The sequence below is a fragment of the Aristolochia californica genome, unplaced genomic scaffold (genome assembly GCF_029961685.1).
Source record: "Aristolochia californica isolate CCGP_79_NKW_82.1479 unplaced genomic scaffold, dmAriCali1.0.hap1 SCAF_6, whole genome shotgun sequence".
NCBI classification, from domain to species: Eukaryota; Viridiplantae; Streptophyta; class Magnoliopsida; order Piperales; family Aristolochiaceae; genus Aristolochia; species Aristolochia californica.
Window position 1 is genome coordinate 28841038 of NW_027182257.1, and position 27361 is coordinate 28868398.

Consider the following 27361-nt stretch of genomic DNA (forward strand, 5'->3'; position numbering starts at 1 on the left):
AATAGGTCTTGAATGGAGAACATTATAAGTTTTGTTACAATGTCATTTTTACCATTTACAACAAGTGTTGTGGTAATCGGTAGTCTACTGCTGGCTAATAGGTAACTTAACGAAAAATTCAGCCATTTTGAGTCGAAGCCTCAAAATTATTAGTGGAGAACTCTTTTTTCTCATGTAGTTCCTAACATTTATAAGCTTTATTTTTATTGTTCATTTTTTGTAAGGGAGTTTCATTATTCCTATGCAATTTTTTTTTTTTTTTGTAGAATGTACCCATTTTTCTATAGAACATCTTATTGTTTTGTTGGAAAGAAATTGTTATACCGAGGGGCTGCTTTAAAGGGAAGATCGTGTGAAGAGGAATTTTAGGGAAGATAGTGTGAAGAGGAATTTTGGGGAAGAAAGTGAACAAATAGGGGTTAAGTATAGTACTTCCACGTGAACTGCCATGTGACGGGTACGAATGTTTATGTGTAGTTGCTTGTGTAGCTAGGCCTATACTTGAAAGTGGGAACAAAAGAGGACCATCTTTTTATAAGTATTTGCGACCGGGAAACTCGACCGGGAAACTCGACATTGAGGAGCCAGCATCACGAGTATCCCAGCGTCCTCTCTTGTCGGAAAGCCTTCTCTTCTTCCACCGGCCACTCCGAGCCTTGGATCTTCGAGGAGGTCCTTTCCTGGTTCTGTAGCACCTTCAGTTGTATATTCAAACTCTTTAAGCTCGTCAGTCTTATACTTTTTTTTTTTGTATAACTGATGCGTTTGCCTAAAATTTGTTAGAGTGGGATGCATTCAGAACTCCGACTCTTTAAAGAAAAACTCATCTCATTTTAGCGCTGTTGAATTATTTTTCCAGGCAAGGTTTTATGAAGTTCTTTTCTTGACTTTGGCTTAATTTTTAATATAGGAAGAGTTTAAGCATTTTTGCATGGTCGTCAATTTTATATAAGATTGGTGGAGTCTTATTTGTAATTTCCTCAAGATATTGTTTTCTCTGAGGGTAAGAAGTTTCTATCTTTTGTGATTGAATTTAATTTTTGGAATCCCTAGAATTGATTATGACACATATTACAGCTAATATTGATTTCCCCCACTTTTTCACTTCGTTTTTACGTGTGTGGAGAGAATATCTGGTGAAAGTTGCAACTTTTATTATTTCTCTCCAATTTTGGAGCCTCTGAGTTGATAGGCTTTAGAAAGCTTAGTTCAAAATAGTTGGTTGAGTTCAGAGGAAGCGGCCGTCCCACTCTCTCTTTTATTTTTCCCGAATGTTTTCTGCGAATTGGATAGAGTTTGGCGAATTCTCACTGACACCTTCCTTTATCAGGAAATAAAAAATTTCTAGAAGTTCAATTCAGCAGCATTTTCTTTCAAGAACACTTTCAGAGTTCTGAAGTGAACTGGATGATGCATTTTACTTGTCCTCCCCCCTTGGAACTGTTTCTAAATTTCCCAGAATCATTGGACATTTTAATTGCATATACCCAAAGGGAATCTCAAGGAAGATTTGAAAAAGTAATTACTCTTCAAAAGCCGTGGTGTGCATCTCGAATTTCTGACACTTCTCGGGCAATAAGTGACATATTTCCATTTAATTTTGGAGTTGTTTCATCTTACCCTCCTGAAACTTTGAACGTTTTGCATAATATGTGAGGCATTTTGGTGAGATGCCCACCCCTGTCTGAAAGAGCGAACTCCCCTGTTCTTCAACACCGGTTTTGGTCCAAAAGCTTAACAGTTGTTAGCTAGTATTGTCCCAATGATATCTTTCTAGAGTTGTTTCTCTTGCATGCTTTAGACAGAGGAAGACCTGATCATTTGTCAGGGAAATAGTTGTTTTCTCGTCATAGTTTCTGAATATTCTGTGGTCCAATCGACTGTATTTCTTTTAAGTAATTGCATGGAGATTTTTTCTAAAATTCTTGAGGAAATCCTAGAATAGACTGAGACTGATTTGATTTTCTGGGCTGTTTTAAATTAAATAAAAATATATGGAGCTGATGGGAACATAAGTTTCTTTTAGGAGATGGAGGCTTTTATTTATCTTTGTACCAGGACTTGTCAGATGTTAGTAGAATTTTACCATAAGTGTTTCTTCACATCTTGCCATTCAAAATCACAGTACTTGAATTCCTACAACACAAACTCTTGAAAGCAGTGACTATTTCCATAGATATGAAATATATATTATACCTTATTAATGATATCTTTTAAAAAGTAGTAATGATGATAAAACATGTGGATTGGGCATTTGGCACAGTGTCCATGTGAGAGGTGCTTAATGTAAGGATATTGGGTGCATATGTGTATAATAAACATTCAAAGAAGATAGCAATGACAAAATAATAGTACTAATACCAACAGCAGTTGTAAATAATTCTAGAGACTTGTTTAATTTCTTCTCAAAAGTCAACATTTAATGCTTTTTCTTTGCTGCATTTCAAATTTGTATATATACTTCAAGGAGCTCCAACTTTTATTTGACCTCAAGTATAGATTTCTACTCAAGATTGTCATAAACTTCCACTTTTCTTTATTTCACTTCTTCTAAGTAATCCTAATTTATTCACTTTCAAAACAAAAAAAAAAAAATCTTCAGTTATTTATGTAATCCTGTACCCATATGGGAAGCTGTTTCTGGACCATGTTGGCATTGATGGTTTTGCTTTTGAAGGTCATAATGTATTTTTAATTGCTTTCAGCTCAACAATACAATCCTCTCGCTGAACATTCTCAACTCTTGCATTTTTTAGTGGTCTGTTCAAATAACTGAATCTCATTCCTGTGTGAAGGCAGGAGCAACTCAAGAGGCAGAAATTACATCAGCAAGACTTCTCCATGGCTTCCACTTTCAACCTTTCTTTCTATTCCCTCTTGCCAAAAAATAATGTAACTATCTATTACCACCCTAGTTTATTGTATTTTAGTTTTCTCCATATCCTTTATTTCTCTTATTTCTATTTTTTATTTTTATGTCATTTCTCCCTTCTTGTGTTCAGATATCAAAAAATCAAACTTTGTGCCAAATCATTGCTATGAGTAAAGTTTCATATTGTGGAAATAAAACGGTTTCATATTCCAAGAACTTTCAAACCCATTGTATTGGGAAAAAAGAATCAGAAATTATGAGTGCTTCTTTTGTAGATGACATCACTGAGGGCCTGATTGACTTTTCTCCTGCTGCTGGTCAGGATTTTCCTTTTTTTATTCCTGAAATTTTTGAAAATTACAAATGTCTGTGTAATTTTAAATTGGGCTTTGCAGATTTTAAAGCAGAGGACCCTGGAATTGCTACAATATTAACATGTTTCGGCAATGATTTTGATCCATATGATGCCCTTAGTACTCCTTTATATCAGACAGCTACATTTAAGCAGGTAATGCAATTGTATTTTCTTATATATACTAATTCAAGCTTATGTTGAAGTTTAAAAGAGAGCCAAAACTACATTGGCATTAACTTAGCTAGAGACAGACAAATTATGGCGAGAAAGTAAGTGTTAGAGAATGACTGCAATATCAGAAGCCCGTTTGATGTTATGTTGGTAGAAAAAAAGATTATCCTGATAAGATATTGTGATAGCACCATGTTTTCAGGACTCTGCAAGTTGACTGGTTCTAGCTGACCCAAAGGGTTCTCATGTTAGGCACAAACTACTTGGTTTTTTTTCCTTTTTTTAATGCAAGATATGATTTTATTGAAGTGAGGGGGCACAAATACAATGGGACTCTCAAAGGAAGGAATGTGTGTGTGTCTGTGTGGTGATGGGGGGGGGGGGGGGGGGGAGGAGTTTACGGGAAACAAAATTACTTCAGGAGCTGAAAATAGATGGCTACAAGAATTAAATGAGAAAAATGTTAATTCCTAACAGAAATGTGATGATGCTACACAATGATCTTTAGGAGATAGGGGGGAGGGTCCCTCTTTTGCTAGATCATCTGCCATCTGCATGACCATTTACTATCTCAGAGTGTGCTGCCATGATATACTTAAGGATTCGGCCAGATTGTTGATTTCTTTAACGAAACTTAAGAGATGCTAGGAGGATTTTCCCCCATCTTGCACCACAGGATCACTATGAGAGAGTCCCCTTCAACCATAAGAGGGGAGCTGAAATAATTGCTGGCAATGCGGGACCCATGGAGAAGGGCTGTGGTCTCCACAAGGAGGGAATCACCTAGCCCAATTGGGCTAGTGCAGGAGTGAACAATATCTGCATTGTGATTTTTGAATGATCCACCAAAGCCTGCCTGTCTGGGACTTCCATCAACTTCACCGTTGAAATTTAATTTGATGTGTCCTTCTAGGGGAGGGTCCAACTAAGAGATCTTTGGCTGCTGGTTGAGAGAAAGAATGGCTATGGAATACCAGTTCTCAATTGCATACGAAAACTATAATTGCGAATTCTTTTTATGGTTGTGGAGCCATGATATAGTTTGGCGAGTGATTTTCTCAAAGGACCTGCTGGTTTCTTCATTTTTATTTCCCAAAATAATTGGAACTAACCCTATGCAATCTTATCTTTTCATGTCTAAGTAAAAGTAAGGTTTATCCTGCCTTCTAGTAAGAAAGTATAGTCACTAAATAATAAATGCCAAATTGGACTTTTTAAATCCTGAAAAGTGAGAAATCCAAGAGTGAGGATGTTGAAGAATTCAAAATCACCTCCTCTTCAAGAGAATTTAGAAATTAGCTTGGATCTGAGATTAAGTGAGTAGGCATTGATGGTGATTCTAAAAAGAAAAAGTGAACAAATTAATGTCTCCCTGAGACTTACATGTCCACGCAACTTAGAGTTCCATAGTGCAAAATAAAATCTTTGGAGACATTGATGTGATAGATGTTGATGTCTCCATCCACTTACCTCTGCAAGGGTTTCAAGATCAGTTAATCTAAGACTTAGAGTAGATTTGTATTTGTAACTTATAGGTAATGTTTTTCGAATCATTAGGGAAAACATTAACCATGATGATATTATAATGTCTTGCTAAGCAAACAAAATCATCCTTATGATAAATTTTCTTATTTTTTGTGAATTATACTATTAAACACCTAGCCAATACTACCCAAAAGACCGGCCTGTTAGGAGCGGAAGGCATAGGTACTTAGGACCATAACATATACTCGAGACCAATTTTATAAAACCTTTACTTGATATGGTGACTGGGTCTTGCTAAACCCAGGTCAACAAGCGATCAAAACGGTTGACTCAACTCATGATCAAAGATGATATCCGCTTTTTTTTTTTTTTTTTTGATGGGAGGGGGTTCTCTTCTCTCTTGAACTGCAAGAAAGTGAGAGTGGACCTCTGCCACTTCCCATCTCATTTGGTGGCAGGGGTGGGGGTCGTTCCCATGCTGGTGGGAAAGATGGGAGGGAGGGTGGGGCTGGGCCCCCACTTTCCTTTATGTTACAACACTTTCTTTTAGTGGTGTTGACAAATCCAGATATTATCCGGATTCAATCTACTTCTAGATCTGAAAGTTTGGATAAATCTAAAATTTCAATATTTTGGATTGAGTGCGGATATGAATAAGATATCTGGTTTGGTTCATAACCAGAATCAGAATTTAAGAATTTGGATCTAGTAAACATGTGATTTCAAAGAAGTTCCATATTACAACAAATATTACCCTGGTTCCCAAGTTTTTGAATTTTTGATTTTGTACTTTCTTTTAAATTAAGTCTATTAATATGACTTTGTCAGCCTGGCATAGAATCTTCAGCCTAGCCATTATTATAGTTTCTACTGTTTCTCTTCTATTGTAAAGATGTATCCCTTGTTGCCCTTTCTTCTTCCTCATTGCTAACCTCTCAGTCTCCTCCCTGGTAAGCTTTGGCTTACTCTCTCTCTTGTTTAGCTCTCTTAACTCTTTTTTTTTTTTTTGGATAAAAGTGATACTATATTAAACAAGAGAAAGATTACATTATAAGAGGGCTTCCCGTTACAACCTGAGTAGGGAGGGAGGTCCCATGTTTAGCTAGACCATCTGCCAAAGAATTGGCTGAACGTGGAATATGAGACCAAGTACAAGTAAGGTTGGCAGCGAGGTTAGAAACACGATGATAAATATGCTAGGTACAAGTAAGGTTGTCATCCGTTAGCTCTCTTAACTCTTCTCTCTCAAATTCTCTCTCTAGGCTCCTTTATTTTCTCGTTTGAGCCCCTTTCTTTATCTTTCTTCTTCTCTTGTTTCCTTTTCTCTCTCTCAGCCCTTGTAGCCCCTCTCTGTTTCTCTTCTGCTCATCTCCTTTTCTCGTTTATTATTATTTTTTTGAAACAGTGTTGAGTTATATTAAAAAGCTGTAAAAAGCAAAATTACCAGGTGGGGGGATCGTCCCATACAATGAGAGATTGCAGGGAGGTTCCATGTTTAGTTAATCTGTCAGCCGAGGAATTGGCTGATCTAGGAATATGATTCCAAGTACAAGAAATGGTAGATACAATGTCAGATATAGAAGAAATGGTGGGCCAACTCATCTTCTTTACTCTTATAACTCCTCTCTCGGCCTTCTGTTACTCTCCTTTTTCTTTCTTCCTTTGCCACCATTTATCTTTTTCTTTTCTTTTCTTCTTGTATTTGTCTTATGTGCTTAAGCTTTTAGGGCTACATCTCTATTCATCAAAGAACCATGTTATTGAGGTTTTTTTTTTTTTGTTAATTTAGTCATTTTCATTACATGATTTCGGATCCAAATATGTTTAAATTTGAGAACTATTTGATGGAACTGAATTCAGAATTATAACTTCAGATAATATTTTGGATATCCAGATATCTGCAAATAGATTGGATTCTGAATTGCAATATTTGGACCGAATTAGATCCGTTTACAACCCTACTCCTTTTCCCCTTCTCCGTTTTCTTGTTGTTGATGGCAGGGAGGGTAGGGACTCTCACCCCCCGACCATCTTATTGCATGGGGGGAATTTCTTCATTCATGCAATAACTAGACCCGGTCGGCCAGCTTGGATCGGCCCGGTTAATGGGTTAGCAGTAAATCCTGCAGGTGGGTTTTCACCATATTCTGGTTTTATAAGTTATCATGTTCTTGATATGTTTACACTGTATTGGTTATGCTAAATTATGTGCATCTATGTGATGTCAAATGACATTAGATTCTTAACTACAAGTTCTAATTTTCTTTATGTTATGGTTTTTATTTGAATTGCAGCCTTCAGCAGTAGAGAATGGACCTTATGATTATACTAGGAGTGGAAACCCTACTAGAGAGACACTGGAGAGGTCTGGATAGTTATTTTTCTTTAGGTGCATATGTTTAAAAGTAGTGACTAGCCATCACTGTCTAATGTTGCTAAGTTGCTTATTTTTCTCTGGAAATTATATTCTTCTGAGCAACAATATGTTTCTGACTGATTAGGCTCCTTGCAAAGCTTGATAAGGCTGATCGTGCATTTTGCTTTACTAGTGGAATGGCTGCTTTAACTGCTGTAACAAGTCTTGTTGAAGCTGGTAATTATTAACTGTTTCTTATAATTTATCTATCAGTTACATTGTTCCCAAAATTCTTGTTATTCCTTGTTTGTACTTTCTCCTTGGGAGCTCTCTATTTTCTGTTTTTTCGAGAAAGATGATTTCATAATGCCAAATGACCGACAAGCAAATTACAAAGAGTAGGGATTCCAAATTACATTGGACCATTTGTAAACAATGTTAGATATCAGGTTACAGACTTCAAAGAAATTGTTGAGATGACACCAAGGAGGCTTGAGGGACTTGGAACACCAGCTTATCACAGCCTGTCTCCTTCAACTTCTAACGGTTTGGAAAAATGCTGGTAATATAAGCAAGGAACCTCATTGAGTTTTGCTGAAGTAGATTGAGAATGTCCCAGCAGACGAGAGAAGGACAGCATTACCTCCCCATTAGCTGTTCTAAAAGCACCTCAAATCCCGCTGATCCAAGGATGCCTTTGAAACAATCATTGAAATATAATTTTAAGTTGCCAGGGGTGTGTGGGGGTGTTTATTGTTGGATATTCAGCTGAGCAGGAGAAGTCATATTTGCAACAAGACGTCAGTTGCTCCAGTTAAGATCACTGTTGAAGCCCTCAAAAGCTGTTCTGGAGCACACTTGAACAATTCTGTTGAGTGGCTTTCTCAATTAGCTGCTGAATGGATAAAAGGTTATTGTTGAAGTGCTTCTTGTTTCATTCTTTCCAAATTGTCCATGGTATGAAAGCGAGATGAGCTTCCCAGAGAAGTTTGCCCAGCAAGGGTGGGCTGTAGCTTTCTCAAAAAAAGGTAGGCTGTAGGAAAGCAGTTGATGTATGATTTTAAAAAAAAAAATGGCATTGCTCCCTGGAAATTGAATAGGTTCATGAAGTGGTACCAAAGGCTATTGGCAGCGGAGCAATGGCTCAGGAGGTGGGCCATAAGGATGATCCCAAGGTGACTCCTCTCTTTTGAAGATTATCAAATGTTAAAATCCTGCTCTTCGTAGTACTCCAAGCTCATTTAAAAAAAAAAGCACTCCAAGCAAAAACATCACTTTTGTGGGGGGGGGGGGGGGGGGGAGCTTCCAAGTGACCAAACAGTGCCACAGGACTACGCCTGGATGGTTATTGGATCAGTGTACAGTGCCACAGGACTACGCCTGGATGGTTATTGGATCAGTGTACAGTGCCACAGGACTACGCCTGGATGGTTATTGGATCAGTGTATATCCACTCTTTGTATCTCCCAAAAGTGGTAGGAGTCCAGAGAAGTGTAACTTTTATGGCAAGTCTGGAGATATGGCTCTCTAATTTGGAGAGGAGAGTACAAAGCTCCGCCATTTCATCATCTTTCAGGTTCCACCATATTTTACGATTCCAGGATTTGATATTTCCATCAGCAGCATCAGTGACAAGCTGGCGTGGGCTGCTGGAGATAATGAAGAGTCTTGCATACTCTTTCCAAAGAGGCTGTCTACCGACCTACAGATCAGTCCAGAAGTTGGTGCCATTTCCAGCACTTGTTGAGCAGCTAGAATGATGTCTCCCCATGTGGGATATGGGACAATTTTGTGCATTTTCGAAAAAGTTTCTTGCTTGTGATTCTGTCGAACCACACGCCATACCCAGCTTAGCCAGAATGATTTTCTGCCAAATAGTATTGTCCTGATTGGCGAATTTCCTGGTCCATTTAATAAAAAAGCCTTGTTGATGTCTTTCACTCTTCTAATGCCCAGGCCTCCCTCTTCCTTGGCCTGACAAGTCTCCTTCTAGTTGACCATGTGGAATTTGAAGCCCTTAGTTCCTTTTCAGAATAAGCTCCTCTCGAGCTTTTAAATTCTCTCTAGTATGCTGGTTGGGTAGAGAAGGAATGAGAGTTGTTAAGCAGGAATGCTGTCAAGGGAGGATTTTAGAAGGGTAGCTTCCCTGCTTTAGAATGGATTTCCCCTTTCCAGGTCAATAACCTGGCTTCCATTTTCTTCACTACTTTGCCCATAGGGGAGTGGAACTTCTATCCATGAAGAGAGGGAGCCCCAGGTACATGGATGGTAAGAGTATCGGCTCTCCAACCAAGGATGCATTCAGCCTTTTGCACTAAGCTATCAGCCACATTTATTTCTTCCAGTTGACCTTCTGTTCATAGAAAGCTTCATAAATGCCTAATAGCACTTTGATGTTCTTAATCTGCTCACTCGTCACCTGGTAGGACCAGCAAGTATCATCTGCAAACTGAAATAGCAGGACATCCACCTCTAAATCCCGACCATTTGGTTCAATCCAGCCCACCTCACATGGTTCATTAAGAAAGAGCTTAATAAATCCTTCTTTATCATAGTCATAAAAAATGATTTTTCTATCTTTTGTTTTATTTTCTATTCTTATTTTAATTGTTATCCTTGGTTCACTACAACTTTTTTCTTCATCCATGTGTGAAACTTACAAGGTCAGGAAATCGTTGCTGGTGATGACATATATGGTGGTTCTGATCGGTTGCTTTCTCAAGTTGTTCCCAAGAAGGGAATTCTGGTGAAGTAAGTATTGTGCTCTTTCTTTATGTATGCCAATTAATATGTGGCAAACTTTGACTGAGTTATATTAATTATTAGACGAGTAAATACAACTGACTTAGTCGAGGTTGCAACTACAATTGGCCCCCAAACGAAACTTGTGTGGTTGGAGAGTCCCACAAATCCTCGTTTGCAAATTTCAGACATACGGGTGAGTATTTATTTCTATTTTATGTAGTGCTTAATAATTATTTGGGTTAGCAGTTACTTTAGGAATTGAAATGATGCAAAATTGATACTTTTGGTGGGTTAAAATTTCATAAATACAACGATTCTTTTCTGAAAATTTGCTTGGATTTAATCAGTATCCTATGTCAGTGGTGTTCTTTGTATTATTCTGTTAAACACCTAGCCAATACTACCCAAAAGACCGGCCTGTGAGGAGCGGAAGACATAGATACTTAACCCAGGCCCATAACCAGGATGTCCCATAACATCACCCCCCCCCCCCCCCTTCGCGAGCCGACGACCACGGCGGCACAATGACACAGGCCCGACCCGGGTTTTTATCCTACGACCTACCTGTATTTTAATCTAGCCTTTGCGCGCGATGCAGCGACACTGGCCCGACCCGGGTTTTTTATCCTACGGCCTACCAGTATTTTAATCCAGCCTCTGCAGCGTTGCCGGGAATCGAACTCGCGACCGAGGGTCGGCTCTGATACCAAATGTTAAGCACCTAGCCAATACTACCCAAAAGACCGGCCTGTTAGGAGCGGAAGACATAGATACTTAACCCAGGCCCATAACCAGGATGTCCCATAACATATTCTCATGTTTCTCCTTGATGTTTTACTCATTTGTGAGTTTATCTTAAACCTTTACTTTCTAGGAAGTCTACTAGCTCTCTGTCTGTCTCTGTTTCTCTGTCCGTCTGTCTGTCTGTCTGTCTCTCTCTCTCTTTCTCACACACACACACACACACACACTTTCTCTTGTTCTCATGTTTCCACATGCTTCACTCCATGTGCCCAACTGCTATTTGAATACTTTCTTGCATTTCTCTAAGTATTGCTTTATATTGTTCAAAAGTTCAATTTTCTCCTACTTAGATGTTGTTTGTCCTTCCAACTAACAGAGAGTATCAGAACTGGCTCATGCATATGGTGCTCTTGTATTGGTTGATAACAGCATTATGTCCCCAGTTCTTTGCCGGCCATTAGAACTTGGTGCAGGTATGTCAATGGAGCTTCACTCTCTAGAGAAAATTGTAGGTTCACTCTAGACAAGAATATGTATTTTCCTTTTGTCAATGTGTGAATGGAACTTTGCTTGTTTGTTCTCACATTTTGCAGATATTGTGATGCACTCTGCTACTAAGTTCATAGCTGGGCATAGTGATGTTATGGCAGGCGTCCTGGCTGTAAAGGGGGAAAGGTTGTCAGTCTGTTATCTCTGAATTGTGCAATAGGAATAGATATGTATCTTTAGAAATATGTAGAGCACGTTGAAGGAACTTGTTAGCATGCTTATTCTTGTACTTGTTTATTTTCTTCTACAGTTTTTCTTTTAATGATTATGAGAAAAAATATCCATTAAAAGAAACAGACGCTACAAGAGTACATATGAGATTGCTAAAGGTCAATCCAAAAATTATTAAAAAGATAAGACAATTTCTTCAACGGTTATTGTTGGCCATTTTGTACTCTTGCAAAATTTATTACACAAAAGATGCGATAAACTTATGTGAAAATATCAAGTAAAACATTCTAATTGGTTAAGAATTATAGGAAAGAGTTTTATGGGATTTTATTGATTTTGACATAGGTATTATATTCTTGTACACACTTATGTTCTTCCAAAGTTATTATTTGAGTGTTTTCACTTATAAAAGTTTATAACTCAAAAACATGCATTAAAGTGTCATGTACCTTCTAATTGGTAAGAATTATCGAACAGAGTGTGTAGAATTTTATTTGTTTTAAAAATTTATTTCTTGAGGGATACATTAATTATAGCTTTAGAAAAGTTACACAAATTATAAGGATCCCATTTAATCCATTGTATTAAGAATAATGCCATTATCCTTATTTTATCATTAAAATTAAAATAAATAAGAAAACATGATTCCATTCGACAAAAACTTGTAGTATAAGAAGAAATAAAGTTTGCAAGTTTGAAGTCATTTAATTTAATATTTGAAACGTCTAAAGAAGGGTCTTGCTACCTTTTGAAAAAATGTAAATAGTTACTGATAGCTGTCAAAATCATTAAGTGCAAGCTGTCCCCTTAATACAAGAAAAAATAAGTTACTATAATTATTTTATTTCATACCGACTCAAATGTTGTTTAGGCTTTGATGCTGTCTTTGAAAAAACCTTTCTTTTTCTTTGCTCCTTATTGCCAAATGCTGATTTTTTTTGTTTTTTTTTTTATCCACATTTTCTTAAGAGTTTGTTTTGGTCTATAAAGTCATGTAAAGTGGTTGACGTTCTACACTAATTCTTTTATCTGCAAAGTTGTTTTCTATCTATTTTAGTTGCTAGGTCACTAATTTTCTCCTCATGATTATATGTAATGGAGTGATAATGTTCATTCTTTTGATCTTTTTGTGCATTATGTTCTCATATCTGTTTTCTTAATTTCTGCATTTTTATTTGTTTTAGAAAATACGTCCAGGGGTATTTTGGTCATTTCACTACTTCAGTGGTTAATTTTCTTTATGTAAGATTGTTCTACATGTTAGATTATATTAGTGGTTAAATTTTCATGTACATAGGATGTGTAATTAGGGAGATATAAGGAGATTAAGGTTTATTAAGTGTGTGGTGGTATTTTTGTAATTTGTAACTCAAAACATCTGTTTAAGAAGTCTGAGAATTCGTGCACAGTTCCCAACGAAGCCTTTTAGGCTCTTCAAAAAGTTTTCTTTTGTTTATGAAAGGCGATTTTATTAAGAGAGAAAAAAGGAGAACACAACCTCAAGGGAGTAAACCCCTAACAACAAGGGATTGAAAGGAGGCTCCCTGCTTAGCTAGAACATCAGCCACAAAATTAGCATATCTTGGGATGTGAGACCAAACACAATAAAAAAAGCTAACAATCTCTATAATTTCATAAAAACAGTCCCAATGACACCAAGGAGTGGACGATCTTGTGCACCAGCCAATCACCAACCTTGGAAGACTCGGAGTCCATTGAGGAGACCATGAAGCTCAACCGTCGTGGAGTCCGCAAAGGAGACGATCTAATTACCCAAATAATCACAAACAACTTTGCTGAAACCAGCCTTCTTGGGGTTGCCGAGTGAGGAGCCATCAAAATTTAACTTAAGGACATTAGGCTTTGGCGCGGTCCACTCGGTAACACTTGGAGGCTTCGAGGTCACGTGGAACTGGGCTGGGCAAGGCGACACCAGTTGTCTCTAATGGATGATCTGGTGAAGGGGGAGAAGGCTTTCTTTGTGTGAAGTCAGGTAGAAATATTCCCTAAAATGATTTCAGCAACTCTCTCAGGGGATTCAAACTTGGCGTTAAACCACCTGCGGTTGCGCTTATTCCATAGACCCCAAGGAATGAAAGCAGAGCAAGTAGATATCATCATTTTGCCAAGGCCGGGGACGGTAGACCCAAGAAGCATATGACAGATGGTGGGGAGATCTGCAGGAATACAAAACTAAATACCAATACAGCTAAGAATCAATGTCCAAACCCCCCACGAGAAAGGGCATAAGAGGAGCGAGTGGTTGACAGTTTCTTCTACACCTTGGCAAAATTGACAGGTGGTATCCACCGTGTTTTGACCACGCTTCCTGAGATTCTCCTGAATTTTTTTTTGTTAAGGCAGACATTGTACATGAAAAATTTCACTTTGGGTGGGGCACAGAGCCGCCAAGTGAAAGCCACCTCATGCCCCAAACTGTGAATGAGCCATCCCCTGATAACAAGGTAAGCAGAGGAGACCGTGAAGGTGTCACTCTTATCAGGCCACCAAATTAACTTGTCCTAGCGGCAAACCTGAATCTTAGTTGGCTGAATAGCATCCAACAGGCGACTGGCCTCTAGAGCTTTTGGATTCGATAGACCTCGGCTAGGATGAAGATTCCACCCCCCATCATAGGTGGCTTCAATTACTAAAATCCTCCTTTGCATGGAGAGGCAAAAGAGAGCTAGAAAAGACTTTTGTAAGGGTGCATTGCCCACCCACCAATCTTCCCAAAATCTGATAGACTGCCTGTTACCCACATAAAAGCGAATCACAGGGGAATAAATTAGGAGAAGGAGATAGAGAGATCTTTAGATAGATGATAAACGCCTTCTATTTCCCTCCTCGGTCCACTAGATTGCGGAGCTGCTTTTGCATGCACCACATCTTTCCAGAGATTTGGGGCATCGAGTTGTATCTCCAAATCCACTTTAGAGTAGAGCATGATTCATGTCTTTGGTTAGATGGATCCTTAGGCCCCCATGATATTTGGGAAGACAGACATTCCTCCCAGCTGACCAAATGATACTTGAAGTCTGGGCTAGTTCCCCGCCAAAGAAATCTCCTCTTCATTTTTTTCAGCACTTGACACACGGATCCAAGGTAAGGTAGAAAGGATAAGAAATAGTTGGGGATTCCAGCTATACTAGATTTGAGAAGGGTGAGTCTTCCTACCTTGCTAAGCATTTGCCCCTTCCACGTGGCAAGACGCATTTCGATCTTTTCAATCACCGGAACCCAGAGGTCCTTGCATGTGTGCCATCTCCAAAAATTCCAGCCATATTTGAGAGAGTCCTGGAGTCAATATCAAAGTCTATCAACGAGGTCTTTCGCTAGTTAACCTTTTGCCCCGAGCATAGCTCAAAAGCCCAAGAATCGCGTTGATTCTTCTAATCCATTCATTGTTCCGTCTCCGAATATCATGGTGTCGTTGGCATATTGGAGGACCGGAATGTCAAAAGTTGGAGAATTGCTGGTTGGGGCTAATCACTCGCACTCTTTAGCTGAATAGAACATAGCCGGAAGAAATTCCGCCACTATGTTGAATAGAAGCTGGAAGAGAGGATCGCCTTGCCTTAGCCCCCTCGATCCTTTAAAAAAACCACAGGCTGTACTATTGAGGATGAGCGAGTAGGATGCCGAGGATAAGCAACTCCTGATCCAGAATCTCCACAAATCCCCAACATGAGATACATGAGATCCTCCAACAAAATCAAATTAACACGATCGAAAGCTTTTTCCAGATTCCAACTTCAGTGCGAAACATGACTTCTTTGAACGGGAGAAATGGTCGACAAGCTCATGGGCCGCCATAGTGGAGTCCAAAATGTTTTTGCCCTTCAGGAAAGCACTAACCACGGTTGATCACTAAAGGGAGGATCATCTTGAGCCAATGTACGAGAAGTCTGGCAATGATCTTATATGTGCTCGAAGCCAGGTTGATTGGCCGAAAATCACCTAGGCTCTCGACATTCTTCTTTTTGGGGACCAGGGTAATGAAGGAGTCACCCATGCTCCGAAAGGTGGTGTCCCACTAAAAAAACCCTCCAACCATAGCATATATCCTCCTTTATGATTGGCCAGGCGTGCCGGTAGCAATCACAATTGAAACTATCGGAACCCGGAAACCTATCACAAGCCAAGCCAATCACTGCTTTTTCAATTTCCATTTGGGAGAAAGGAACCTCTAGCAGAGAAACAAGATTGCGTGAGGCAGATGGGCGAAATGAAGATGCAGAATTTTCGGCCGATTGAGGCAATCCTTTGTGTATAATTATGTGAAAAGCTTGAGCAATTCATTAGTAATGGAGATCCTATCCAACGTTACCTCGTTATTGATGCATAAGGAGGTATTTTAGTTAGATCTCCTCCTCGACGAAGCGAGTGAGTGGAAAAATTTAGTATTCGCATCATCATCAATTAGCTACTTGAAACGGGCCCTTTTGTTTCCAACTGATTCTCTCGTGGTGCAGAAATAATTTCAACTCATTTTGGAGCGAAAGACGAGTTGAGAACTTAGGGTGGGAGAGATACCTTTCCTCCTCTGTTGAGTCCAAAACGGCAATATGGGAGAGGAGAGAAGCCTTTTCGGCACCTACCGGTCGGTGACGGCAGAAAGACCAATCCTTGAGCTTTTTCTTTAGGAGCTTAAGCTTAATCAGAAGAGACCATTAAGGTTTCTCTCTAGCCTGAAGGTTTGACAACCAGTCCTTCGGCAGAGTATTGAAATCAGCTTCCATTAGCCAAAAATTCTCGATTCTAAAGAGGGGGGGGGGGGGGGGGGGGGGCGACCCCATCTTCCATGCGAGGAGGATAGAAGGATGGGCCATTGATCAGACCCAACCCGGTTGAGAACCCTCCTAGCCACCTTGTCGTATAGGTGGAGGCAGTTTGAGTCAACGAGCAACCGGTCCAGCTTGGAGAGAACTGGACGTTGCTATCTGTTGGACCAAGTGAAAGTCTTCCCGAGAAGGGGAAGGGGAATCTCTAGCTCTCCGCTGCCAATGAAATCCGCTAATTCTCTCATGGAGGAGGTGATGTGAGTTGTTGGTGGTTGCTTTTCATCGCAGAACCGGATTGCATTAAAATACCTCACAAAAATCCAAGGCAAGGACCATTGGAGTTGGAGCTCAGAGAGTTCCTCCCAAAAGCTTATTCTCTCACGATATTGGTTTGGCCCATAGACCCCAGCAAGGCACCATTGGGAACCAGTACTGCGATCATAAAAGTGGATCCCCATTGAGAAACTTCCATAAAGGGTATCAATAGCATAAAAAAGAAAGTCGTCCCAAAGGACTAGGATCCCGCCTGAGTGGCCAATTGCATTTACGGCCGCCCACTTGAATGATGGACAGTTCCAGAAATCTCGGGCGAGACTGTAGTCGTGGCCTGACACTTCGTTTCCTGAAGCACAATGATTGAAGGCTTGAATTGGGACAGGAGGCGACAAATGATTGCATGCTTCCGAATAGAACCCACTCCCCGAACATTCCAAAAGATCAGAATCATTTGTGATTCTCCTTTTGGACTCTCGAACAAACGTTATCTCTTGGAAGCTGGCCATTGTAAACCACCCCCAAAAACCATTCCAGATTCATCATATTTTGCCATGTTTTGTCATTGAATTGATCACGCTTGGACTGAAGTTCCTCTACCAACCTCTGAGATCTCTCAATAGGAGGTGGAAAAGAGAGATGATTGGGTGCAGAAGGCACGGTGGGAGGGGGGGGGGGGGGGGGGGGGGGGGGGGCATCCACGCTCCCCGAAAACTCACCGGATTGATTTGAAACAGGGTGGGCCTATCGCCTTCTTTGGTATGTAGCCAAAATGGGTGGAGATGGTATCTCCGGTCGGGGAGTTGTTTTAGTGGGGGATTTAGAGTTTGAAAATTCCCCGGGATCAGTAGGAGAGTGTTGGGGAGAAACATATGGTGCATCCATCATTTCAGTAGTGAGGTTGGGTTCGGCGCTTGTCGGGGTGGTGTTTAGAGGGGGAATTTGGGGTGATTTTTGGAAAACTGTGGGTTTATCCGATGGAGGTCCGTTTCGCCAAGGGTCCAAAAAGTTTATCTCTAGGCATGGGCTGAAGACTCCGGGATGGTTGTCTTCTTGGTGGTTGAAAAGGGGTTTTGGAAGGCAGGCACGAAGAAAGTTGTTTGGTTTTGATAGGGTGGAGGATGGATTGCATTCGAGGACAGGGGACTGTGATTGTGATATTCGAGGGTGGGAGGCAATCGAGGGTTGAGGGCGGGGCAGCCGAGTCTAGGGTCTGTTGTGGTACTTGAGGATTGAGGGCAGTGTAAACGAAAATTGAGGGTGGGGTAGTCTAGACTCGGGTCTACTACTACGGCACTCGATTACTGGGGGCGGGGTAGACAAGGATTGAGGTCAGGGCAATCAAGGTCAGGGTCTGCAAAAGTGGGGTTCGAGGATTGTGGGTGGGTTAAAAGAGGGTTTAGAGTGGGACAGTCGAGGTGAACTTCTTCCAAAGCTGCAGTCGAGGGCTGCTTGTGGGTTTTTCGAGGGCTAGGGGTGAGTGTTTTGAGGCCAGGGTTGGCATGTGTGTCGGTTGGGTTCTGAGTACGGGTGGTGTGATTGACAGGTTGAGTAGGTGGGGCGATAGGATTGAGGGTGGCTTTTATCAAGGGGTCAAGTTTGAAAGTTGGGGTGGTAGTCTTGTCAGCCTATGTTAGAGCCTAAAAATTTGAATTTGAGATTGGGAGGGGCGCGGATGAGTTGGGGGAGGCTGAGTCGGAAGTGGGTTGGGTGATTCGACTCAGCCAAGCGATGACTCGGTCTTGTAGAGGGGGGGGGGGGGGGAGTCAATGTATGGGTGGCCTACCTTTGGGATGAAGATGACGACGAGTCTGCCGTGGAGAATTCTCCGAACTCCACTTTGATCCAGAAGAACTCCTTATCCACCACGATTTGGAAAAAAGAAATTTCCGATCAGGGGGACGATGGTGCTACGAAAACCATTGCGACATCCATTCTGGCTTGACTGGTGGTTTCGTCCGCCCATTTTATCGGCTTCCCGAAGATCCATGCCATCTGATCCAGAGCCCTCTTTACTAGAGCTCCACCGGGATTCCCCAAAAGGAAATCCATTGTCCATAGGGGTTCTCGGGGGAGGTCTCGGTCCAATCCTTAATCGCCTTGAAATCAATGTGCTATGCTAGAGAGGGCGAGGGCGAGGGCGACCTCCTTATCCGCCACAGAACCGAAGGAGACCAACCATCGAAAGTGTCCCAGAAAGGATATGACCGGCCGGTAGTCCATGTTGAGTGGATCACAAAACCAGGAGGCGAGACTGCCTCTATCCTAGCATGGGGTTAAGACCTCATCGATCACCGCTGAGCTTAGAGAGCGTTGGCCCTCCGTGAGGGCATCAAGTGGAAAGGGATTGGTGTTGTTTTGTAGAACTTGGGGGACGGGCAGTGCAAAGTTGGAGGAATAGGGTGGGGGTGAGGACACTGGCTTAGATCCCTAGAGGGGGGATGTTGATTTGGAACTTCGGAGGGTGTTAGAAAAGGAAATGTGGTCGCTAGAGTGTGGAGAGGGTTCGGGTGGTTTTCATTGAGGAGGAGAGAGAATTTCAAAAGACGGTCTAGTTGAAAGAAGGGCTTGCTTTTTTCGGGATGTAGATTTGGACTATGACCAACTCTCCTTGGCTTTGAATAATTTTGCATTCTCTGGCTCCATGGTAATGGAATACAAAGAGGGAGAAGGAGAGAGGGTTCGTCCATAGCTCCCTTCGTTGTGGTGACGAAGAACCCTCTGCTGTGATGGCATAAAAAATCTGAAGGAAATCCATCCCCGCCGACTCTGGATCGAAATGAACGCCCGCTTCATACCATTCCTGATGGTAATGCAAACCGAGAGGCCGTTTCTGCCTAAGATTCATCTCAGGGAGAGCTCCAAGTCCTCAAAAGTGAGGGTAACTAGGGATTGTTGAGGAAGCTCTCCTTTTCCTTTTCGTTGTCTCTGAATCTCCGTCCATCCTTCCGAATCGTCAACCGCAATCTTCTTTTTGTTGCCATTGCTGTTGCCTAGGTCCACCATAAAGTCCTCTTTCTCGCATCCAATAGAGCTACAATGCTTGCTGTTGGAGCAAAGATGGGTCATTTCAAGGGGGATCGCCGGTGGTGAGCCGACATCCCTGTCGTCCCTCCCGTCTCCGGATAAAGCACTGATTGATCCACCGTATATGCTCGCGCCGATCGCCGTACTCCTTCTGCTCCACCCACTTGCATAGTTTGCCGATTCTCTCCTACGATATGTTTCCTTCGTTTGCCTATGCTATCGCCAGCGATTTCATCGCCTACAATATTGCTAGCGATTTCGCGCACGATCTCATCCATGTGTTTGCCCACTCGCACATCGCTCCGCTATTTGGACTAGTTGATAATTTTTTGACGTTGAGCTATTTTTTTTTTTGTTCAGAAAGTTCTTCTTTTCATTTCTTTTTTTCTCTCAATTTTCTCCTCTTCTTTCACCCCAATCTTGATTTTTACATGTTATCAAAGCAGTAGATCGTTGCTGGGAGCTTTCTAATGCAAATTCTTGCCATTTTTTAGGAGGGCGACTTATTGGTAGGAAAAAACTATAGGCTTTTCATGCCGGTTCATCAAAATTAAGTTTTTTTTCTTCTTTTCTCTACCATAACCTTAAACTCACTGGTCTTTATGAATCATTGAAGCATTCTCTACACTTTGATTTCCCTAATTGGGTTCCTAATTGGCGTTTTTTGAGATCTGCGTCACCCAACCCATTGTTGGATGCCTACATCTGTGAATTGCTGGTTATTGGATTGTTGAAATGCGCATATATTGTTTTTGTGCCCTAACCCTAATTTTATGAGTGGGACCCACCTTGGTGATTAATTTGGAAATTGTCTGTAAGCTTATATAAGTTATTTTCTTATCATATATCAATATTATAGTTGAGAAAGGAGAAGTTTATGCTCCGACTAGAGAAAATTCTGGGTTCGATGGAAAGGATACCTTCATGATTACTTCAGGAAAATTGATAGGGCCTAAATATCTTGATTAGGCTGTCTATCAAAATGTATCTTAAGGGTAGAAAAAATTTGAAGTTTATCCGAGATGTTCCTCCAGTACCTCCAAATGATGATTTGGAGGCAGAGGATAGTCAGGTTATGATATGGATTGTCAATAGTATTGATTCTACTCTTAAAAATCAGGTGATGAACTATGAGAGAACAAAGGCTATGTGACTCTCTCTAGAATCTTTATATGTACAGGAGTAATATCTCTAGAGTTTATGAGCTGTATACAGATTTTTTTTGTGTTGAAAAGAGGAAATCGAATTGTTACAGAATATTATAGTGCATTCCTTGGTATATGGCAGGAGATCAATGCATATCATTTGTTTACTACGGAAGAAAATGAGTTGAGAAAAAAAAAATCAACTGCTTGTTACAAAATTTTTGGATGGTTTAGGTGTTGAATTTGATGCTATTAAAGGCCATGTCGTTAGCTTCAGATGAAATCCCTACTCTCTCTACCACTTTTAATTGGATTATGATTGTTGAGAAGACTTTTGTACCTGGAACAAGTAAAAGAGGTAAAATAATGGAAGCTACTACTCTAAATGCTTCCAACACTACATCAACCCTTATAGATTCCTCTAGAGGTAGAGGTAGACGCTGAGTTGGAGAGGGCCCAGGCAGAGGTAGAGGACATGGTGTTGATAAGTCAGAAAGGAAGTGTGTTCATTGTGACATAAATAATCATTATTCTGACAGATGCTGGGTTAAGTTTGGAAAACTTGCATGGGCTAATTCTACAACTCCTGATAGAGGAAGTTTACATCTGGTGCTCCAAATGAAATACAACAATTGATATAGCAACAACAACAAATTGCTCAGCACAAGGCCCAGATCTATGTTACCTTGACCTCAGCCTCTGTAGCTCATTCTTCCATCCCAATTCCTAGTTCTACCAGTGTTGACTTAGGTATGGCAGCTTATCATGTTCACTCGTCACCATCTTAGGTTCTTGACTTAGGAGCCTCCAGACACATGTTAGGAGTGTTGTCATTGTTTTTCGATTTAAAAAAGTCTCTGTGTCAAACATGTTAGGTTCTACCTCTCCCGTTCAAGGGGTAGGCAATGTTACTTTTGCTTTCTTTTTGTCTCCTTAGTCAGGATTTTTTGTTCCCTAGTTTCTTCTAAATTTGTTGTCGGTTAGTCAACTAGCCAAGTCAATGACTTGTTCTCTCACATTTTATCCTACTCATTGTGTTTTTCAGGATCTCATGACAAGGAGGACAATTGGTTCCGCTTGTGAGAGAGATGGGCTTTACTACCTGGAGACCCATCGATAGAATAGTATTTAGGCATTACATACCGTAAATTTTCCTCTACAGTGGCACTAGTGGCTAGGTCAGTTCTCTACAACAAAACTGACTCAAGTCTTTCTAGACTTTCCTTCGAGTTCTTCTTTTCAGTGTGACTAGTGTCAACTGGGTAAGCATCACGGAAGTTCGTTTCTAGTCTCGTCTCATAAAATCAGCCATCTATTTGAGATTACTCAGACATTTGGGGCCCTTGTCCTGTGACTAGTCAATTTAGTTATAGGTATTTTATTTCCTTTATCGATGATTTTAGTAGGTGTACTTGGGTTTACCTTCTTAGGGAAAAATCTAAGGCCTTTGATGTATTCAAACTTTTCTTCAATGAAATAAAAAATCAGTTTGCTACTTCGCTTCATATCTTTCATACTGATAATGGCTTCGAATTCATGAGTCATAAAATTTGAGTCTTTTGTCAAAAACAAGGAATTATTAATCAGACATCGTGTGTCTTTACCCCTCAACAAAATGGTGTAGCTGAATGTAAGAATCGCCATTTATTGGAGGTAGCTAGGACAATGATGATACATATGCCTTATTGGGGTGATGCTGTTCTTATAGCCTGTTTCTTGGTTAATAGAATGCTTTTGTCTGTGTTAGAAGAAAAAAATCCTATGTAGGCTCTATTACCGTCCGCACCATTATTTGCTATTTCTCCTCACTTGTTTGGATGTGTCTGTTTTGCTCATGTATTTGGGTCTTCTAGGGTTAAGTAGTTTCCCCGAGCAATTAAGTGTGTATTTTTGTGGTACTCTCGCACACAGAAGAGGTATTAGTGTTTTTCCCCGTCCACTAGAAAAACATTTGTATCTGCTGATGTTACTTTCTTTGAGGATGCACTGTTATTTTCCTCTATGTCTTTACCATATGATCCTGTTGTCTCACCTGAACCGGCACCAATTATCCATGTACCAGTTGATGAGCCTGTTAGACCGTAACAAACTTTCACTGTTGAGAAACCCTCACTGATATATAAACGCCGAAAAGAAGTATCACCACCGACTCTCTCACCGGAACATGACTCTACTTTGTTTCATGATCCTAGAGGTAATGATCTACATCTACCTATTGGACTCAAGAAGGGTGTCAGGAAAGGTAAAGGTACGCGGTATCTGTTATCTCAGTCTGTGTCTTTTTGTTCCTTATCTGACTCCTATAAAAATTTGCTTTGTCCATATCTATTTGCACTATCACTTCTTCAGTGCTGGAGACTTTCTTGTCTCCTCATTAAAAACAAGCTATGGTTGTTGAAATGGATGCTTTGATAGATCGGGGCACTTGGTAACTGTGTGATCTACCATATGGGCCAAAGTATATTGCAAACGGTTCTATTGAGCAATATAAAGCTCGGTTGGTTGCGAAGGGGTATACTCAAACCTTTGGTATTGATGTGTTTGAAACCTTTTCGCCTGTTTCTCGTTTGTCGTCTGTTCGTATTTTGCTCTCAGTTGTAGTGAATCAGGGGTGGTCCCTACGTCAACTGGACATTAACAACGCCTTCTTATATGGTGATCTGGAAGAAGAGGTATATATGGAGCAACCTTCAGGATATATTGTTCAATGAGAGACACATAAAGTATGCAGACTTAAGAAGGCGATTTATGGGCTGAAGCGGAGTCTACTTGCTTGGTTTGAAAAATTCAGCCAGGTTGTGGTATCTAAGGGGTTCTCGAGGAGTCATTGTGATCACTCCTTGTTTGTGATGAAGAGATCCTTTGGAATTGTAGTGCTTTTGGTTTATATAGTTGACATTATATTATCTTGGAGTGATATTTCTGGTATAGAGGATACCAAGTCTCATTTATGTGTACATTTTCAAACTAAAGACTTGGGACCGTTGAAATACTTTCTGGGCATTGAAGTGGCGAAAAGTAAAGAAGGCGTTGTGATGACACAATGGAAGTATGTCACAGATATGCTTCAAGAGTATGGTTTGTTAGGAGCCAAGCCAGTTGATACCCCAATGGAAGTGGGACGTGAGCTCCATGATGAGTAGAGTGATGAATTAAATGACAGAATACAATATTAGAGGTTAGTGGGAAAGTTAATTTATACAACAATTACTAGACCTGACACTTCTTTTGTAGTAAGTGTAGTGAGCTAGTTTATGGAACGTATTCAGAAAGTACACTTAGAAGCTGTGCAAAGAATTTGGAGGTATTTGAAAGGAGCACCGGGAAAAAAAGTTTTTTCTTTAGACCTAACAATCATATAGAGATAGATGTTTTCTCTTATGAAGACTATGCAGGGTCCCAACTAGACAAAAAGTCAACCTCTGGATATTGTGTCTTCCCAGGAGGAAATTTGGTTTGTTGGCGAAGTAAAAAGCAGAATGTTGTAGTCCGGTCTAGTGTAGAAGCTGAGTACAGGGTGATGGCTGACACAGTGAACGAGTTGATGTGGGTTAGGTCAGTCTCACGAGAGTTGGGTTTCAACCAGGATGAGCCGATGAACATGTTTTGAGATAATCAAGCTGTGATCTTTATTGCAAGTAACCCAGTTTTCCGTGAGAGGACTAACCATATAAAAGTGGATTGCCAATTCATTCGAGATGCAGTGATAAAAAAGGAGGTAGTAACTCCGTTTGTTTGGTTTGGAGATCAGTTGGGAGATGTCTTCACTAAGGCCTTTGACAAACGAGAATTTATATCATTCTGCAACAAACTGGGACTCCTAGATATATACGCTCCAGTTTGAGGGGGTGTTAGAAAATGCATCTAGGGGTAGTTTGGTTATTTTATCTTTTATGGGTATTTTGGTCATTTTACCACTTCAGTGGTTAATTTTCTTTATGTAATCTTGTTCTGCATGTTAAATTATATTAGTGGTTAAATTTTCATCTACATAGGATGTGCAGTTAGGGAGATACAAAGAGATTAAGGTTTATCAAAGTGTATAGGGGCATTTTTGTAATTTTAATGTAAAACACCTATTTAAGAAGTCTGGGAATTCGTCCACAATTCCCAACGAAGCCTTTCAGGCTCTTCAGAAATTTCTTCCTTTTAATTCTCTTTTTTCTTTCAATTTTCTCCACCTCCTTCACCCAAATTTTGATTTTTTCATGTTTTGGTATTACACTAGCTTGGTGAAAGAGATAGCCTTCTTACAAAATGCAGAGGGCTCTGGCCTAGCTCCATTTGATTGCTGGCTCTGTGCACGAGGCATTAAGACCATGGCTTTACGTGTTGAAAAGCAGCAGGTTTAACTTCAATTTTATGTACTTTCTAGTCTTCTCAGCCCATTCAAATTCTTTTATTTCATTATTGATACAGGTTCATTAATCATTTGCCCATATGGATTTTTTCTTGGCAGGAGAACGCTCAGAAGATTGCCGAATTCCTCACATCTCATCCACGGGTAAAGAGAGTGAATTATGCTGGTCTTTCTAATCATCCTGGAAGTGCTTTACACTTTTCTCAGGTATATCTTGCTTAAAAAAGTCTTGCCTTGGAAAATTTGCTCATTTAGTTTAGTTTTCTTATGTTCTAGCCTTGGAAAATTTGCTTTCCATAGTTTTATTTTTTTTCTATATTTGGAAACTATTGCTGGCATTAATGATGAAAACTGGAAACATTTTACACTTGCAGGCAAGAGGTGCCGGTTCTGTTCTGAGTTTTTTAACAGGGTCGCTTTCTCTCTCAAAACACATTGTTGAAACCACCAAGTATTTCAGCATTACTGTTAGCTTTGGTAAACCATCCTCCTGGTTCAAAAATATTTCATGTTTGATTCGTAGTTTTATACTCTGGTATGTTCTCAGGGGTTAGTGTTCCCATGGGGACAATATTTCTGCAGGAATCAGAATGGTCATTTGACATTTTTGTAATGGAGAAAGTTTGTGAAAGATACCTTTTTCTCTCTGACCATTTTTTATGGTGACCTTAGGAAATTATTATCTAGTCTACCATATTCATTATTTATTTATAAAGAAAAGAGGAAGAGGGTTTGGTTTTCTTATTCACAGAATAGCATGTTGAAGAAAGGATTAAAACTTGTAGTGAGCAGAAGAGGCAATGAAGAAATCATATCAATGATGATTTTAACAGAAATCATATTTAGGGTGTTAGTGTTTATATAGAAACTGGATGGAGAATATGTTTCTATATTCATAAAGTATGTGCTTTAATTAGTCTAGTAATTTCTTACAAAATGCCTCCCTAGGGGTTTATGTTGGGTTTAATGCAGTAATTCTTTTAGCATTTCTTATTGGGGAAAGAGGAATTGTTTTCTCTTTTCTTCCTCCTAGGAGAATAGATTTTAGTGTCTCATCTAAAATGGCACTGACAGGAATAATTTTCCGCCTTTTTTTACTGGCTCTAATGGTCTGTCAATTGTAACATCTGTTTATGTACTCTTATTTTTGTTCCTGTTCTTATTTCCCCATCCCAAACCACTGCATTACTTTCCCAGACGGTGTAGGTTAACAATAATTAGCCTATCTTGTCTTTCGTTAGAATTGTATCATGTATATAACACTTTTTTGTGATTACAGGTAGTGTAAAGTCACTCATAAGCTTGCCATGCTTTATGTCTCATGCAAGCATACCAACCTCAGTTCGGGAATCCAGAGGACTGACTGAAGATCTTATTCGAATCTCGGTTGGAATTGAAGACGTTGAAGATCTAATAGCAGATTTGGACAATGCAATCAATTCTGGACCCTTCTAAGGTGAGCATTTGTGAGGTTCTTCCAGCTATTCTCCCTTTTTGTTTCAAAAATCATTAAAAGTTTTCTTGCATGGCCTCTTTCCAGGTACTAGGTTGATTCTATTTTGCTTAGTTGATGCTGCCTTTCATTTGGACTGGGAAGACAGCTATAAGATCAGGGTGCTGGATTCGGGTTTAGGATTTCACTTCAGGCACCCGAATTGGGCATCCTAAGGTACGAGACGTTATCCAATTAGGATGCTTGGTATCACTAGCATTTCGTTATTTGTTTCTTCAATCTGAATATTTAATCATCTTACTGAAGTTGTTATTAAATAATCTAGTGCTTCTGATCGTCTACTTTTTCTTCACAAATTTGGAATTAATTGTTGCATTATATTTTAAAATTTTGAGTCATTTAAATTTGTGAGTACGTTGCTCAAAATAAATGGACCGAGTTGAGTCAAATCTGAGTCAAAGTCATCGAGTTGTGATAAGGTCTGGTCTATGGAACCAAAGATTCTGGGTTTGAACTCCAATAGAGTTGTGTGAAATGTGTTCTTTTACTTCCCCTTTTCGCTACTAATGAGCATAGTGTCATTCACTTGGATTTCTAATTATTCTGCCCTTTGCTCTTTAAGAAATGTGAAATTAGGCAATCGTTCCTCGTCACTCGCAAGTGGATTTCAGCTTCCTCTAGGATTAAAAGGGGGTTCTTGGAATTGCCGTTTGTCATCGATATGTTCTACCATGAACCTCGCGGGAGGCTTGTTCATGATGTGGAGCAGGCCCCCTTGACAATCCTTTTGACATAAGGAATGGAGTCGGATCGCACACGAGCTCGAATGGGCACGGTCATCCGGAAGAAAAAAGATTCACGTAAGGGAATC

General features: G+C 40.2%; 1 protein-coding gene across 7 annotated transcripts; it reads left to right on the plus strand.

Annotated features, from left to right (window-relative positions):
- The first annotated feature begins 556 nt into the window (after positions 1–556).
- LOC137934063 (cystathionine beta-lyase, chloroplastic-like) lies at positions 557–27037 on the plus strand. 7 transcript variants are annotated; one of them, XM_068778264.1, is made up of 16 exons: positions 557–703; positions 784–859; positions 2796–2892; positions 3003–3189; positions 3268–3380; positions 7178–7248; positions 7385–7476; positions 9903–9990; positions 10066–10177; positions 11105–11201; positions 11322–11403; positions 24906–25023; positions 25137–25244; positions 25412–25514; positions 26317–26493; positions 26578–27037. In XM_068778264.1, exons 3-15 carry the CDS (start codon positions 2842–2844, stop codon positions 26490–26492), a joined length of 1398 nt encoding a protein of 465 aa, XP_068634365.1. In that variant the 5' UTR covers positions 557–703; positions 784–859; positions 2796–2841; the 3' UTR covers position 26493; positions 26578–27037. The 7 variants fall into 7 exon arrangements, with proteins under 7 accessions (XP_068634365.1, XP_068634366.1, XP_068634368.1 ...); XM_068778265.1 differs by having other exon boundaries at positions 557–672; XM_068778267.1 differs by lacking the exon at positions 784–859 and having other exon boundaries at positions 557–726.
- The last annotated feature ends 324 nt before the right edge of the window (positions 27038–27361 follow it).

Bases quoted from the DNA above. Each gene is read 5' to 3' on its own strand.
- LOC137934063 (XM_068778267.1), top strand. From the start codon at position 2,842: ATGGCTTCCACTTTCAACCTTTCTTTCTATTCCCTCTTGCCAAAAAAT. The intron at 9,991-10,065 runs GTAAGTATTGTG...ATTAATTATTAG, and splicing joins AAGAAGGGAATTCTGGTGAA to ACGAGTAAATACAACTGACT. The intron at 25,245-25,411 runs GTATATCTTGCT...TTACACTTGCAG, and splicing joins GTGCTTTACACTTTTCTCAG to GCAAGAGGTGCCGGTTCTGT.